This window comes from Lynx rufus, unplaced genomic scaffold (assembly GCF_022079265.1).
Source record: "Lynx rufus isolate CCGP_SWC_20201006 ecotype Redwood Valley unplaced genomic scaffold, mLynRuf1.p SCAF_4, whole genome shotgun sequence".
NCBI lineage: Eukaryota > Metazoa > Chordata > Mammalia > Carnivora > Felidae > Lynx > Lynx rufus.
This window is the reverse complement of record NW_025814856.1, coordinates 3,083,843-3,099,059: the sequence shown is the minus strand read 5'-3', so window position 1 is coordinate 3,099,059 and position 15,217 is coordinate 3,083,843. Positions and strand designations below refer to the sequence as shown.

General features: G+C 62.5%; 4 protein-coding genes across 6 annotated transcripts in view; 1 reads left to right on the top strand and 3 right to left on the bottom strand.

The window, feature by feature from the left end:
- Nucleotides 1–14: 14 nt before the first annotated feature.
- Nucleotides 15–1,850, bottom strand: RPL36 (ribosomal protein L36). The gene is made up of 4 exons (XM_047095798.1): nt 1,792–1,850; nt 1,522–1,616; nt 842–976; nt 15–145 (listed from the first exon to the last, which is right to left on the bottom strand). The coding sequence occupies exons 2-4, from the start codon at nt 1,612–1,614 to the stop codon at nt 56–58; spliced, it is 318 nt and encodes a 105-aa protein (XP_046951754.1). The 5' UTR covers nt 1,615–1,616; nt 1,792–1,850; the 3' UTR covers nt 15–55.
- Nucleotides 1,851–3,005: 1,155 nt separating this feature from the next.
- HSD11B1L (hydroxysteroid 11-beta dehydrogenase 1 like) lies at nt 3,006–5,687 on the bottom strand. The gene is made up of 7 exons (XM_047097134.1): nt 5,600–5,687; nt 5,388–5,518; nt 4,854–4,965; nt 4,433–4,524; nt 4,163–4,256; nt 3,868–4,033; nt 3,006–3,788 (listed from the first exon to the last, which is right to left on the bottom strand). The coding sequence occupies exons 1-7, from the start codon at nt 5,670–5,672 to the stop codon at nt 3,593–3,595; spliced, it is 864 nt and encodes a 287-aa protein (XP_046953090.1). The 5' UTR covers nt 5,673–5,687; the 3' UTR covers nt 3,006–3,592.
- A 2,147-nt stretch (nt 5,688–7,834) lies between these two features.
- On the top strand, nt 7,835–9,853 carry MICOS13 (mitochondrial contact site and cristae organizing system subunit 13). The gene is made up of 4 exons (XM_047097133.1): nt 7,835–8,036; nt 8,785–8,962; nt 9,178–9,229; nt 9,616–9,853. Exons 1-4 carry the CDS (start codon nt 8,008–8,010, stop codon nt 9,711–9,713), a joined length of 357 nt encoding a protein of 118 aa, XP_046953089.1. The 5' UTR covers nt 7,835–8,007; the 3' UTR covers nt 9,714–9,853.
- A 4,549-nt stretch (nt 9,854–14,402) lies between these two features.
- SAFB (scaffold attachment factor B) overlaps nt 14,403–15,217 on the bottom strand; it is a 36,353-nt gene continuing 35,538 nt past the window's right edge. For all 3 annotated transcript variants that reach the window (XM_047094540.1, XM_047094541.1, XM_047094542.1), the window contains 2 exons: nt 14,938–15,004; nt 14,403–14,730 (listed from right to left, as the gene is read on the bottom strand). In XM_047094540.1, the coding sequence (XP_046950496.1) occupies nt 14,601–14,730; nt 14,938–15,004 (197 nt within the window). In that variant the 3' untranslated portion in view covers nt 14,403–14,600. The remainder of the gene's footprint in view (nt 14,731–14,937; nt 15,005–15,217) is intronic.

The following is a 15,217-nucleotide window of genomic DNA, read 5'->3' as shown; positions in this document are numbered from 1 at the left end:
CGATACAAGACCCCCAAGTTCCAAAAAGGCTTTATTACATACAGAGGGGAGGGGCTCAGTCCTTCTTGGCTGCCGCTTTCCGCATGGCCGCCAGGACGTTGCTCAGCTCCTCTCTCTTCCTCTTGGCGCGGATGTGTGTCCCCACCTGCCGAGAAAAGAGACGGAGCGGTCAGTCTGGGCCCCAAGCCCCGGCCCTGCCGACAGTCCACCTATCCTCCCCCCCACCTTTTTTTCAAAGCTATCATTAGGGGAAAACTGGGTTCTCAGATTTGAAACATTTCAAATATTTAGACACAGCGCAAGCAGGTAAGGGGCAGAGAGGCAGACACGATCCTGGCCAGGCTGCGAGCTGTCAGCACGTGGGGCTCCAATGCACCAACCAGGAGGTCATGACCTGAGCCAAAACTGGAGGTTTTAACAGACTGAGTCACCGAGGCGACCGTGACATTTACTTATTTTGAGACAGGACAGTGCGAGTGGCAGAGGGAAGAGAGAGAATCCCAGGCAGGTTCCCTGCTCCCGGTGCAGAGCTCCATGTGAGGCTCGAACCCGTGGAGCCTGGACATCACGGCCTGAGCCAAAACCAAGAGTCAACCCTTAAGTGAATGAGCCACCCAGGCACCCCAACCACCTTCTTTTTCCACGTTTATTCTTGGGAGCACGCAAGCAGGGGAGGGGCTCGAGAGGAAGAGAGCCAGCGAGATCCCTCCAATCTGACACAGGCTCCGAGCTGTCAGCGCAGAGCCGGAGGTGTCGCGGAGCTTGCACCCCCTAACCGTGAGATCACGACCCGAAGCCCCCGCTTAACCGACTGAGCCCCCCAGGCGCCCCATCCACCTACCCTTTTCTTGATGAACTTGAGCGCGCGCTTGTCCTTGGAGACTTTGAGCAGCTCCATGGCTCGCCGCTCGTAGGGGGCAAAGCCACACACCTCTCGGATCATGTCCCGCACGAACTTGGTGTGCTTGGTGAGGCGCTGGGGGTTGGGGGGGGGGGGGGGGACGGCCGTCAGCGCGAGGCGCTCGGAGCCCACGCCACCCGGGGCGCTGAGCGTCACGACGGTAGCGTGACTCCTCCTCACCCGCACCCCCGAGTCCCAGCCTTCTCGACAGGGCCCTCCCGCCCGGCCTTGACCTAGGCTGTTGCCTGCGCCCGGAAACCTCTCCCAGGGGGCGCAGCTGGGCACCATGGAGTCGCCGCTTAACGACGGAGCCCTTAAACCCGGTGCAGCGGAGATCACAAGCCTAACAGGGCCTCCGCTTTCCTTCCACATTCCAGCCTCGACCCCTCGACCCAGGCCCCGTGCGCCCGGCAAACACCCGCGCGGGGCGCATCCAGGTGTGCGGCCCAGGTGGGCGCTCCTCACGCAGGCGATTCGCACGGGTCTCTCCACTCGCTGCTCGGGCGAGTCTCACACCCCCCACGCCGCCCACGAGTCCCCGCCTGCGCCCCACCACCGTCGCCGGGGCCCTACCCGCCTCCCCCCAAGAGGCTCCCCCCGACGCGCGCACCCGCACTCACCCCGCGGCGGCGGCTGTGCCTCGGCTTGCTCACGTTCTTGGTTACCTTGTGGCCCTTGTTGAGGCCCACGGCCATAGGGTAGCGCAGAGCCATGGCTGCAGACGCGGATGGGGAGGGGAAGAGATGAGTGCGGGCTCGGTCCCCGCCGCCCGGAACCCCGCGTCCCGGCTCCCCGGGGCTCGCTCGCCGCACCCAGGCGCAGCCCTGAGCCGCCCCGGGGCCCCGGAGGCCGGATGGCACCAGATCCCACACACCGAGCCCCGGACTAACCTGCTGCTCCTCAATGGCTCCCGCGGCGGAAGGGCTGTAGGCCCGCGGAACTCTGGGATATCTAGCTTCCGCGGGTCGAGCGAGCCAGAGAGGCAGGAACGCCGCGCACTCCCCCTGGCGGCTGGAGGCCCTGCGGTCTCCAAGAGCATGCGCGAACCATCTCCCTGCGCATGCGCGCTTCCACTAGCGGACCAGCACTAGCCTTGGCCGTGGCTGCGGTGACTCCCTTGGCCGGTGGGTTGAGAGTCCGAATCCTACTTTTGCAGGCTCCTGGCTGAAATCCCACCTTGGCCACTGGCTTGCTGACCCTGCGCCAGGAACTTTACCACCCGGCACGTGAATTTCTTCATTTGTAAAAGGACAGTAATAGTACCTATTCCAAACTGTTTAAGATACAATGGTACTTGGCACAAAATAAAACTTCCATAAACAGATTTTGGTTTCAATCTATATGATCCTAAATTCTTAGAACTTAAGATGTGGTATAGTGCCCCCTGATGGCACTTGATATAATTTGATGTAATTTTAGGTGGTTTGGGGACAGCAGGCAGGGTTGAAACAAAAAAAAAAAATTTTTTTTTTTCTGTTTATCTTTCACTTCTACTTATCCCCAAATGATGGTCCCAGTTTGGGGCTGATCTGTTTGGGGTTAACCCTTGTAACCCTTGCTCATTCTAGAGCCCTGCATAGCCAACAGCTATTGTAACATTGTATTTGTTCTACAGTTTTTATTTGTATAGTTGCTTTTTCCTTATGCAAGTGCACTAATTTATCATTTTAGGGAGAGGAGGCGTCACGTTTTCACTGATATAAATATCAGTGATGTGCAGGTAGAGAATCCCAGCTCCTGCCACGGACGTCCAGCCTCTCTCTAAGCACCTTCCCTTACCTATGGAAATGGGAACAGTGGCAACACCAGCTTCAGATTGTGATGATGCCATGAGATCAGCAATGCCAAGGGCTTAGTGCCTGATACACATTATCATTATTGCTGCGCAACCCCTGTACTTCATGCTGCAAATAAAACCTCTGTGCCAGTCAGTACCCTTCCTTTCACCCGTGACTTGCTAGGCAAGGGCTACCTCTCACTCGGCCTCCACTTCTCCCCTCTAAAATAGGGTTGAGAAGTCTGGTCCCCAGACACAAATTCCTCTTGACCCACCTGCCACCTGCAAACTGGAAGGACCAAGCAATTTGAACACACATGTGCAAGGGTAGAAGGATTTTTATAATGAAACAGGAGGCTGGGTCCAGCCCAGAACACGGTCTTTCACTCCTCCCCCACCTCAGAACCCATCAGCAGGTGGACAGTTTCAAGGTTGTCCCTTGCTTGGGGCAACGGTAGGGGAATGCTCCAAAACTGAGTGGAAAGAAGAGATCAGGACTGCACAGGATCCAGGTGGGAGATGGATAGGGTTCCCAGGGTGGCTCAGGGGTGGTGTGCCCTGTTTCACACGGCCAGGGCCGTGGCGAAAGTCACATCACCTCTCTGAGCCTCAGTTCTCTCGTCTGCAAAATGGAAGCAGCAACCATGTCATCAGTGGTGGCCCGGAAGGCTGAGGTCATGCCTTCCAGGTCACTGACAGGGTGCCTGGCACACGATCAGCACTTGCACACCGGGAGTGGTGACCGTGTTTCCAGGTGCTGGTAGTATTTCTCGGTTTTCCTTTTCTGTCTCGATGGCTCTGTCTCGAGCCACGACCACCGTCTCCGAGGTGTCTCGGTTCGTGTCCCGGCTCCGGGACGGCTGGATAGAGGGTTCCCCTCTCTGGGAAGCTGAAGGGGTGCCACCCGCAGCAGCTCAGGCAGCAGCGGCAGCGGTGACGTTGAGCTCCTGGCGGACGAACCAGGCCCTCGGGTGCGGCAGCCATCCCCGGAGCAGACAGAGCAGGTGGAAGCGCCATGGGTAGAAGACGCCGGGGGCGCGTGTGGCGCCGCCGCGGATCACGGCCAGGGCCGCCTTGGGCCCTGGGGCCGCCTTGGCCCTCGTGACGCCCCTGGGGACAGGAGGGTGCGGTGGAAACTGCGGCTGGGCGGCCCCTCACTGCCCCTGCCCCTGATGGCCCCGGGCCTCACCTGACTCCCTCGGCGGGGGAGGCGCGATCCCGGAGGCCCAGGACACACATGGTGATGGCCACGTTCACGTCCTGCACGTCTAGCTCCCGCCGCAGAGAGCCGAAGAAGCCGTCCAGAGCGAACTTGGCTGCCGAGTACGGGCGGGAGAAGGATGTGGGCACCTGGCCTAGGAGGGCGGGAGGGCAGCAGCTGAGTGACCACCGCCGCTCCCCCTCCTCCAGGGGGCCTTCCTGCCCTGGGGCTCGGCCGCATCGAGCCCTGTGGCCTCCCGACTCTCCGCCCCGCGTGCACGCACCGAGCAGCGAGGACACGACCACCAGAGAGCCTTTGCTGTCCGTCAGGCTGGGCAGCGCCAACGAAGTCAGCTGCACGTAACTCAAAAAGTTCACCTGGAGGTGGCGACGGCGAGTCACCGAGCCGCGGAGAAACTCGAGCCCGGAAGGGGCGGGGCTTTGAGGCGTGGGTGGGGCCTCGGGCGGGGGGGAGGGCCTGCGGTGGGGATTTAGGAGGGGGTGGGGTCTGGGGATTGGAGGGACGGGGCGCTGGCCGCGGAGGGGCGGAGCACCTGCATGAGCCAGCGAGTGGCCTGGACGCTCCTGGACCGCGAGCCTGCCGGGGTGGCGCCGAGGTGGTTCAGCACGAGGTAGTCCAGTCCTCCTGGCCCGGAGAGGCCCATCAGCAAGGAGCTAGTCCTTGAGGCTCCGCCCCTGGGCCCGAAGAGACCCCGCCCCTAGCGCCGTCGCCTTGAACTAGCGACGCCTCGGCCAGAGCGCCGACCCAGTGAATTCGGCCCCGGGTGGCGCCCCGCCTAATAGCAAAGAGACCGGGCCCTCCTCCCTGCATCCTGCCAGGCTTCGTCCCTGATCCAATAAGGCCCGGTCCAGAGTTCCAGCCCCTGGCCACGCCCCGGACCCCGTAAACCTCCACCCACCGACTACCACGGCCCCACCCCATTCGGGTCTTGCCCCGAAGGCCCCGCCCCTCACCCAGCTTGTCCAGCGCGAACTGCACCACGCGCTCGGGCACCTCAGGGGAGGCCATGTCCGCAGCGATGTAGAAGACCTTGGGAGCGCCCAGCTTCCGGCAGTTCCCTACCACCTGGGGGGGCCAGAGCTGCCCGTGGGCCCGTCCACCCCAGCCGGCCCCCACCCACCCCCCGCCACCTACTAGGCCACTGGGGCCCCAGCCTAAAGCCCCCTCCCCTACCCCGAGCTTCAACATCCACCATCATTCATTCGCAATACTCAGCACGGGCTGTGGACACTACCCATCCGCCCACTGACTGAGGCACCCTCCCGGTTTTACCCCCGCTGTTTCACTGTACCAACCCAACACCATAACCCACGAGAAGGGACTTTTATTGTCTCCGGTTTGCAAATGAGGAAACTGAGGCACAGCGGTTAAACAACTGGCCTCAGGTCACACAGGAAGCCTGGACCGTTGCAAGGATTTCAGTAAGCCCGGGCCCCGCTTTCCAGCCACGCGCACCCGGCCATCAAACGGGAAATGGGATGTCTCACCTTCTGCAGGAGGGCCTCCGTGTGGGCAGTGAGCACCAGGTGGGAGCCCAGGCGGGCGTAGTGATATGCCAGTTCCTCCCCGACGCCCGCACTGGCCCCTGTCAGCAGCACGCGGGCTCCCTGGAGGCTGGCTGGCAGTGTGGGGGGGTGGTCAACCCTGGGGGTGCACCGGACAGCTGGCCAGATTCCTCCCTCCCCCACCAGGCACTCACCAGGGTCAAAGTTGTCATCCCAGTAATACGAGAAGAACAGGGCTCCCAGCCCGGTGAAGAGCAGTACCTTCATGGCCCTCCCCGGGGCTGCAGGGGCTGCGGCGGGAGAGAGGGTGGCGGGCACAGGCCTGGCTGACAGCCGCACCTGTCCAGGTCACCAGGCTACACGGCTCCCCTGCTCCAATCCCCTCGCCTCTTCTGGGCTTTCACCCTCCCCCCAGCGGCCAAATCACATCTTGCCTCGCCCTGCTCGATATCCAGGCCTCTTGCTCACGCTGCCGCTGCCGGTTGCCACACCTGCCTCCTCACTGTTCCTCGGAACCAGCCAGTCTCCATCCTGCCTGAGGGCCTTTGCACTGGCTGTGCCCTCTGCCCCGAATGCTCTCCCCAAATATAACCCAACGAGTTGCTCTCCCGCTTCTTTAAAGTCAGAGCAAAACTGATCTCCCCCTAGACTGTCGTGCTCCATGAGGCAGGAAAGAAACAGAAAGCTGTTTCTGCTTTGTTCACTCTTGGGTCCTCAATGCCCCAAACTGTGCCAGACACTCAGCAGGTACTCAACAGGCACCAGATGGACACTGAGTGACAGGAGGAACATTGCGGGTAGGAGCTGGGGGAGCGCAGAAACATGACTCTGCCAAGGGACATCCAGAAGGAGTCTTAGGCCCGGGTTGGAGACACAAGAACCTATGCCATCAGGGTTAAGATGTGACGTCAGCTGTGGGAGTGAATTTACTCGTTCCAGGGAAAAGGTGAAAAAGAAACAGGCCAAGTGTTTAACGTTTGGGGGGGGGGAGGGTCATGCATTTCCCCCCGGGGAAAGGCACAGGTCCATCCCATCTTGGGGTTTCAATCCTTCAAACTCAGGAGGACAAGAGAGGGGACTTCCAGAACTGAGAAATGGTGGGGTTGGGGTGTCCTCAGATCTTCACTAGATCCAGCCATCAGTCCTTTGCCCCCACCCCAAAGTTGCAGCTGCCCCCCGCCCCGGGCTCCCCCATCTTCATACGCCCTCCCTCCCCCCCTCCCCCCCTTCAGGCAGCCAAAGGGATCTTTGTCCAAAGAAGTCTGATGTTCCCCTTCCGGCTCCAAACCCTCCTAGGGCTCACCACTGACCCCATAGAGACCAAGATCTTAACCTCAGCCCACAATGCCCAGCGGGTCGGGCCCTGGCCCGCCTGTCCATTCTCCTCTTCCACCATTCCCGTCTATGAACCTCCCTCAGTTCTCAGAAAAGTGAACTCCTCGCCCTTCCCCAGTCGCGGCAGCCACCCCACCTCTCCGCACTTCCAGGGAAAGGCTATGAAGCGCCTCAACCTGACCCTTAACCTGACCCTCTTCCGACCCTGGCCCTGACCACAGCAGCCACGCAGGGGGAGGTGGGGTCGGGTGGATGAATGGCCGGCTGGGCGGATGGATGGATGGATGGATGGATGGATGGATGGATGCATGAAGCAGTCGGCCTGCGATGGGGGACGAATAGGGGGAACCAGACGATCGCAGAACGTACTGGTCCCCTGACCTCCCTGGGCCTCAGTTTCCCCTCTGGACAACAAGGACGTGGGCCGTGTTGCGCGCTCCCAACCTCGCACTTACCCACTCGGGCCTCAGTTTCTCCCCGCGGTGCAGAGGGGCTGGGGTCTGGGCCAGGGAACGAGGCGCGCGCCCCTCGGACCTCCCTAAGTGGTCGCGTCCGGCCGGGCCCCCGACCACTCCCCCTCCCGTAGGGCCCGAGTCACGTGACACCGAGCCCACCTCCTCAGGGGGAGGGGCCTGGACACGGAGACTTAGCGCCCGGGCGTTGCCGGGCAACGGCCAAGGGCCAGGCTAGCCCCCTCCCAGTCGTGGTCCTGGTCCCGCCCCCTGGACGAAAGCCCCACCCCCGACCCAGATCACGTGGCCGAGGGCCAGCTTCCCTCACACAATTCCGACCTCTCGTTGCCGTGACGACCATCTCACTGGCACACTCTTCCTGGGCCTGGGCCCTTATGCCCCCGCGCGGGCGCGGGTGGATCTGCCGGGCTCCGACATCTTCTTGGGTCACGCTCCGGCCTCATTCTAGACGCCGGACACCTGTTTCCCCCTCACGCCCCCGGGACCGTGCCAGGCGGGACTACATTTCCCAGGAGTCTTTGCGGCCAGGCGAGCCATCCGGCGCCTCACGGGGCCCTGCTGACTCCATTTCCCAGGCAGCTTTGCGGCTCCCGGGCTCTGAAGATCACACTTCTCTGAATCCTTTCGCAGTAGGGCCGCCGTCCCTCTCCGGAGTCTCCGAGCCTTCGAGCGACTTCGACTCCCGGAGGCCTTTGCGGCCGACTAGGGTGACTACGTTTCCCAGAGGCCTCTGCGGCGCCGCCACCGGAAGCGGCGAGTGAGTCGAGTGTCCTTGCGCGCGGAGCCGAGGGACCATGGTGCCCCGAGTGTGGTCGCTGATGAGGTGCGTGGGGCCGCCGGGCGGGCTCGGAGCCCCCGAAACAGTCCCCGCCTGTGGGCACCCCCTCCGGTTTGCTCCCGACTGGATCTTCGAATTCCGTGGTGTCAGGTCCCCCCCATCGCCCAGATGGGGAAACTGAGGTTCAGGCGGGGAGGGGCTTCCCGAGATCTCCTGTCGCCTCCTTCCCGCGTCCCAGCGAACCCTTGCCTCCTGATTGTCTGTGTCCGAGACCCCTCGGAGCCTCAGTTGCCTCCTCTGTAAGGTGGGAATGCCGCACGCGCTGTTTCAGGAAGTTAACGCGCGCCCAGAGCGACGTATGACACACAAGAAGTGACCGGGGTCCCTTGGAAGGCCCTCGAGGGTTGCGCTCGGGTCGTGCCTCCCGGGGCTGGAAGACCCGGGGCTGGAAGACACAAAGTCAGGGGTCTTAAGTCTTCACTATTCCCTGCTCTGTGCGGGATCACGCGTGACCCACGGTCCGCCTCCGGGACTTAGTTTCCCAGGTAAACGGGGCCGAGTAGCTCCGCTTTGCAGGGTAAATTGAGTACAACACTCAATGGGCGTAGTAGGCGTCAGGCAAGCCTCTGCGCTTCCAAAGTGCCTTCCGCTGCCTGGCTTCAGGTGTGGCGCTCTGAGGACTGTGGCAGCCCCGGGAGTCCAACTCCTCCCCAAAGTGGGCCTGGAGCCCTGAGGGTGGCCACTGGCGTCCCATGAGCTACTGAGCTGCTGTCCTTCCCTTCTCTGCCTGCAGGTTCCTCATCAAGGGCAGTGTGGCCGGGGGTGCCGTCTACCTGGTGTATGACCAGGAGCTGCTGGGGCCAAGTGACAAGAGCCAGGCTGTCCTTCAGAAGGCAGAGGAGGTAGTCCCCCCAGCCCTGTACCAGTTCAGCCAGTACGTGTGTGAGCAGACAGGTCTGAAGATACCCCAGGTACCCTGGGACTGGGAGTGAGGCTAAGGCCTGGGGGTGGGGGCCGTGGGGGGGGTGGTGGTGTCAGTTCTGGGGTGGCTTTTGGTCCCTGGTCCCTCCAGCCCTGCGTGGTGTTCTCTGCAGTGGGCTTTGTGCTGCTTTCCGCTGCCTCCGGAGGGGGCTGGGGCTCCTGGGCCCTCCCCTTTTCACCTGCCCCTTCTCCCCTCTCTTCCCAGCTCCCAGCCCCTCCAAAGTTTAACTTTCACATCCGCGACTCCTGGAATTCAGGTAGGCCCCGGTCCCTGGGCTTGGGGGTGGCGGCCCCTGATACCCCAGTCAGCACCCCCTGCCCCCATTTCCTGGCCATTCCTCTCCATCGTTCTCCTTCCTGCTCTGTGCACCCCCTGCAGATCTAAGAGAGGACAAGGGGTGGAGATTTCAGGGGGGTGGGAGCAAGATAGAGCCTCCGTTGAAGACAGGTCACTTTGGAGCTCACCGTGTGACTTCAGACAAGGCGAGGCCCTGCCCCATCTCTGCCTCAGTTTCCCCGTGTGGAACTGACCAGGCTGGAACTGGGGCCTCTCAAAGCCTCGCGGAGCTAGGGTTTCCGGGGGGAGCGGGGAAGCGGTGGTTGAGCCCTGTGGCTGAAGGCACTGGGCCCTCCCTCCCCACAGGCATCATTAAGGTGATGTCGGCTCTGTCGGCGGCCCCCTCCAAGGCTTGCGAGTACTCCAGGGAGGGCTGGGACTACCTGAAGGAGCGAATCAAGTAGCCTGTCAGAGGAGGCCACCTGCCCCAGCCAGGAACAGGGGCAGGGATGCCATAGAGCTGGAGACTCCAGACTGGGACTGAGACCCCACGCCAAGGGCAGCTCTCAGCCTTGCTGGCCCAATAAAGGACTTTGGAAGTGTTCCCGACCCGTGTGCTTGCCCTAGGGGCTTGGGGTGGCCCGGCTGGTGCCAGAGCGCAGAGACCTGGGCTTCTGGTGCCTAGCGGCTCGTCAGAGCTTACCTTTGACCACAGGCATTGGTTCACCCCTTTGCTGTCTGGGCCCTGCCCGCTGAGTCCCCAGCCCGGTGTGGGGGTTGAGAGCCGACGCTTGGCCCTGGTGCTCTGTAGGCAGTGCTCCGGGCCCAGGAATGAGCAAGTGCTGATGGCCCGCCCAGGTCGGGCGTCTCAGTTTGCGGAGGGCTGAGCCCCTGGTGGGGCGGTCTGGAGGTGGGGACTCGGCAGAGTGAGCAGAATTCATCTGTCTCCGTGGCCGGGAGCTCGTGTGGCCGCCCAATCTCCGACTGGCTCAGCTCACTGGTCACCCGTGTCTAGTCTAGTCCTGGCCCTCCCTTGCCTGCTTTCCACCCTCAATCCTCCACGGTCTGGGGATTCCTGGGGACCGCAGGCTTCACGGTCATTGCAGTGGAGGGGGGCTCCCCGGCCCACAGAGGTCCTGCCTTCCCAGCGTCCCCTGCTCCCCTGGGAAGCCTTTCTGCCCTGGATCAGCTGCCTGGTGACCTGAGTGTTCTTCCCCACCCGGCGGGACAAGAGGGCAGACCCTGAAAATACTCCCGGCCCCGAGGGCATCCCACCATGATGGCAGCAGGAGGAAACCTGTGCCCCAGACGGGCAATAGGCCGTGGGCTTGGGTGGGAGGCAGAGACTGGCCCGGGCTGCTACTCCAGGAGCGGAGACCAGGCCTGGGTAATGGTGCCCTGAGCTGGGATGGGATCCCCCGTGCCTGAGAGTTGTGGGAGTTCTGTTGCTTGGTCTAGTGGTCGGGCTCCCCTAGGCCCATGAGCAAGGAGAGGACGGCGGTTACACGTGAGGAAAGCAGAGACCAGAAGCCACGGCGTTTTGCAGGCCCTTCGGGGATGAGAAGCTGGCGCAGGTCCACGGGAGGTGTGGGGAGGAGTGTGGCAGGGGATGGGTGGCCTGGCCTGCTGCGTTTGGGGAGGGAGAGCCCAAAGTGACCTGCCACTCTGCTTTCCAGGAACAGTGTAGGTGGGCCCCTCCCATCCTGCCTGGGCCGTGGCAGGGGTAGGAGCAAGTCTAGGGCAAGGGCAGGACGAGTGGGGCCGGGGAACATCCCTGATCCTTGGGACCTCCCAGGAGGGAGCAAGCCCAGGTTCAGAGGTGAGCCCGGTAACGCACCCTAGCCTGACCCCCCCATCCACGGAGCCCTTCTACAGGGAAGGAAGCAGATGGGGGGCCCATCGTACAGATGGAGAAACCCGCGTGCTTGGCCGGGTCCAAGCCCTGCTCCTTCCGCCTGGAGCCCAGGTAGTAGGTAGTTAGCTTACGCCCTCCCCTGGGCACAGGATTTCCAGTTGCCTCACTCCCATGACCCAATCCTGGGCCTTTGAAAACTGGAGGGTTTGTGGGGCGCCTGGGTGACGCCGTCGGTTAAGCGTCCAACTCTTGATTTCAGCTCAGGTCACGATTTCGTGGTTCGTGAGTTCAAGCCCCACGTCGGGCTCTGCGCTGACAGAGGGTGGAGCCTGCTTGGGATGCTCACTCTCTCTCTTTGTCTCTCCGTCTCTCTGTCTCTGCCCCTCCCCTACTCTCTCAAAATAAACTTAAAAAAAAAAAAAGGCCTTTGAAAACCGGAGGGTTTGTGCTCAGGGCACGCGAAGCTAGGGCTGTAGCACGTGTCACGTGAGGCTCCTTGCGTCCTCACGACCCTCCCGTTACCATCACCACCGTTTCCCAAGGAGAGGCAGACCTGGAGGGAGAGAGGCCTGCCAGGGCCACCCTGCCCTGCTCTTGAATAACTCCCAGCGGAGCACATAGGAAGGGAAACCAGCCTTTGGAGGCAGGTCGTTAATGAGCCACCCTGGGAACGTGCTCGGCCCTTCCGGGGCCCCTCACCTCCATCCAGGCAGCTGAGTCCCGCAGGTCCATCGAGTTCTGGGCTTTGGGCAGCGTCTCTGCCGGCTGGCATCAGTAGGGCTGGTCACGGGAGCGACTGCCGTCCCTGCGGGACGCACCTGTGTCAGGTGGGGAGGGGGCCGTGAAGCGGGGGCTCCGAAAAGGCGGAGGTGGCCTGGGGCGGCCGGGGTGGGCAGGAAGGGCTTGGGGAAGCACCCGGCCACCCCCGCGGCTGCGCACAGCCAGGCCCAGGGCAGCTGAGGAAACGGGCTGAGGCGGATGCACCTGTTAAGAGAGCGCAGAGCAAGCGGGGCTGGGCCACCTGACGGAGGAGATCCGATACCCCCAGGGCGCCGCTCCGGCTGCTCGAGGCCCCCCAGGCTCCCAGCAGCCCCGGGGGGATGGCCCACGAGGTTCCCCAAGCCTGAGGTTTCCGTCTACCCTGTTGGCCCCCCGCCAGCTTTCCCTGCTTGCCCGGATGGCTCTTGTGTTCGGGGGCACGATGGGGGGCGTCCCCCGAAACAAGCTCTGGTGTGCACCCACAGCCTGGGCCAGGGGTCAGCCGGCTGCTGGCCCCCTGCTCACACGGACCCGGCCACCAGCCTGCAGACTGGGGCGCCGTTCGTGACTCCGCCATCCCCTCGTGCAGCCAGACCCAAACTCCTCTGTCCCCTTGTATCTGCCACCAGTGCCAAGACCACCTCCCTGGTCTTCCCACCTGCCCCTTCAATCTGTTTCCCAACGTCCCAAGATCGGGTCACTGCCCCACTCAGAAACCTTCTATGGCTCCCTGCTGCCCTCCCCTTGAGCCCAGACTCCTCAAAGGGCCGTTTCCTACAACACAGCTGGTTTTCACCACAGCCCTCCTGCCACCCTTCCTCCGGACTCCTACTCATCCTGCCCACATACAGCTCGGCCTCCGCCTCCTCCGGGAAGTCTGCCCTGATCCCTCCTTCCCACCCCTGGGCGGAGTCTGGGCCTCGTGACCGCCCTGTGGGTGTCCCATCATGGCACTTACCGCTTCGGGGCCGCGTCTCCCCAGCTCAGCATCTCATGTGCTTGGGACCAGCCTGGGCACCGTAGGTGTCGAGCAGCACCCCCCTCCCCCCCTCAAATACCCGCAGACCCTGTCTCCTCAGTCCCGACAGCCACAGGCATCTCCAGGTGCTGCCGGGTGTCTGCCCCCTGGGGACGGTCATCCCAGCTAACAACCACGGCCTCGGGAGTTTGTAGCAGTCGCGTGTCCACTGTGACCAGCGACCACAGACTGAGGGGCTTGATGCAACCCACGTTGACTGCACCACAGATCAACACGAGTCTCGCTGGGCTACGATGCAGGTGTGGACGGGGCTGGCTCCTTCTGGGCGCTCCAGGGGGAGTAATCCATTTCCTGCCTTTTCGGCTTCTAGAGGCCACTGCACCCCTTGGGATGAGGGCCGCTTCGTCTCCAAAGCCGGCCGTGTAGTCTGCCGGTCTCTGGCTCCCCCGCCTCCCCGCTCCCCCGCGAGGACCCTGGTGGTGGCACTGGGCCCACCCGGGTAACCCCAGGGAATTCTCCGTCTCCGGGTCCCGAACTGAATCTCATCTGCAAAGCCCCTTGGCCACGTTAGGTGCCGTATGTCCAGGTTCCAGCGATTGGCGTGGGGTCGTCTGCAGCCCCTCCGGAGAGGGGGGGTTCGTCTGGCCCCCCACATCTGAGGGCTTGATCTCATGTCTGTCTCCCCCTAGCTGTGGGTTGTGGGGGGACAGGAGCCCAGGCTGCCCCAATGGTTGGGCATCCCCAGGCCCGAAACAGGGCCAGACCCTACTTGGACATGTCAAAGACGGGAGCCCAGAGGGGCAACCGGCCTTGGTTGGTTCCCACAGACCAAGCAGCAGCAGGCCTCCCTTGCGCTACCGGTCTCCTACGCGGGTGGGCTGGACCTCCCTCCACACCTCCCCCGCCCCCCCCCCCCCCCCCCCGCAAGACCTGGGAGCCACAGCAAGGGAGCCTGTGGACCACGTGAGGAGGCAGCACGGTCCCAGGTGCACACCTCGGCACCACACTGTGTTCTCGCTCCCCCCCCCCCCCCAGGATGCAGTTCCACTCAGGAGATCCTAGGGGGTCAAAGCCACAGGGACAGGAAGTAGAAGGTGGGTGCTGGGGAGCAGCGTATAAGGGTTTGTGTTTGGGAAGATAGAAGGTTCTGTGGATGGAGGTCAGTGGTGGTGGCACAACGGTGTGCCTACGCTATTGCCACGGGCCTGTCTACCTAAAAATGGTTAAAATGGTAAATTTCACATGATGTGTCTTTCACCCGATTAAAAGAAAAGCACAGCGGCCTGGTGAGCCAGGGGTGGGAAGCAGGGTGCGGGGGACAGAAAGCTCTGGCGTAAATCAGAGGCCCCGGAGGAAGAGGGACAAAACGGCCCAGGCTCAGCAGGCGGCAGGTGAGCGCCACCAGCAGACTGCTTCCGGAAACCTTAACGGTCCCTTTAAAGCTGCCCCCGTCCGTCCTCCTTCCTCCTTCCCCGAAGGAAGAACCATGACTAAGTAAGCAATGCCGAGTATGATTCAACTTACAAAAACACGTGAAATGAAGAGAGACGACGCTTTAAATAAAGGGTATGTGAACAGAAACACATTTATTACAAAAAAACAAAAACCAAAAAAAAAAAAAAAACACAAAAAAACATTCACATTGTATTGAGCTACAATATGGCAGCAGATAAAAAAAATTATTGTACACAGTTTAAGAGAAACTCCTAACAGAACATACTCTTGTTGCCACGTGACAGAACACAGGAATCCAAGCGCTTAGTAGCGGCGAGTGAAGCGGGTGTCGTTGGGACGGCTCCCCCGGTTCTGGCCTCCGAATCCACCCTGCATTCCGCCGCGTGGGATCACGTGGCCCCGCGAGGCCCCGCCTGGGGCGAAGCTGCCGCGCCTACGACACGACACACACGGTTCCCGTGTCGTTCCCGGGACCGAGGGGCCCACCCTACACGCCCCCGTGTTCCGGGAGCAGCGCCTCCAGCGGGCAGAGGGAGGAGGTCGGTGGGGCGCCTCCCGGACCATTTGCACACCGGTGGCCCAGGCGGGCCACCGTGCAGAGGGGAGAGGGCTGAGCTGGACGGGCGGCACAACACCTTACCCTGACATCCCTCCCCGGTTCATCATGTGACCTGGCCCAGAGTGCCCGGACATACTCCTTTCGCCACCTGCGAGACGAGAGATGCCGGTCACACGGTGCCTCTGCGCGCCGTGGAGTGCACGTGGAGCGCAGAGGACACCGACGCGGGGCTCCCGTGACTCCAGTACCCTTCCCGAGCCACCCAGCGGACCCAGACCCCGCAGGCCCCCGCGGATGCACACGCCGGCCGTCCTCGCCGAGCGGCGGCAGAGAGGAGCTACCTGTGCCCACATCGCTCTTC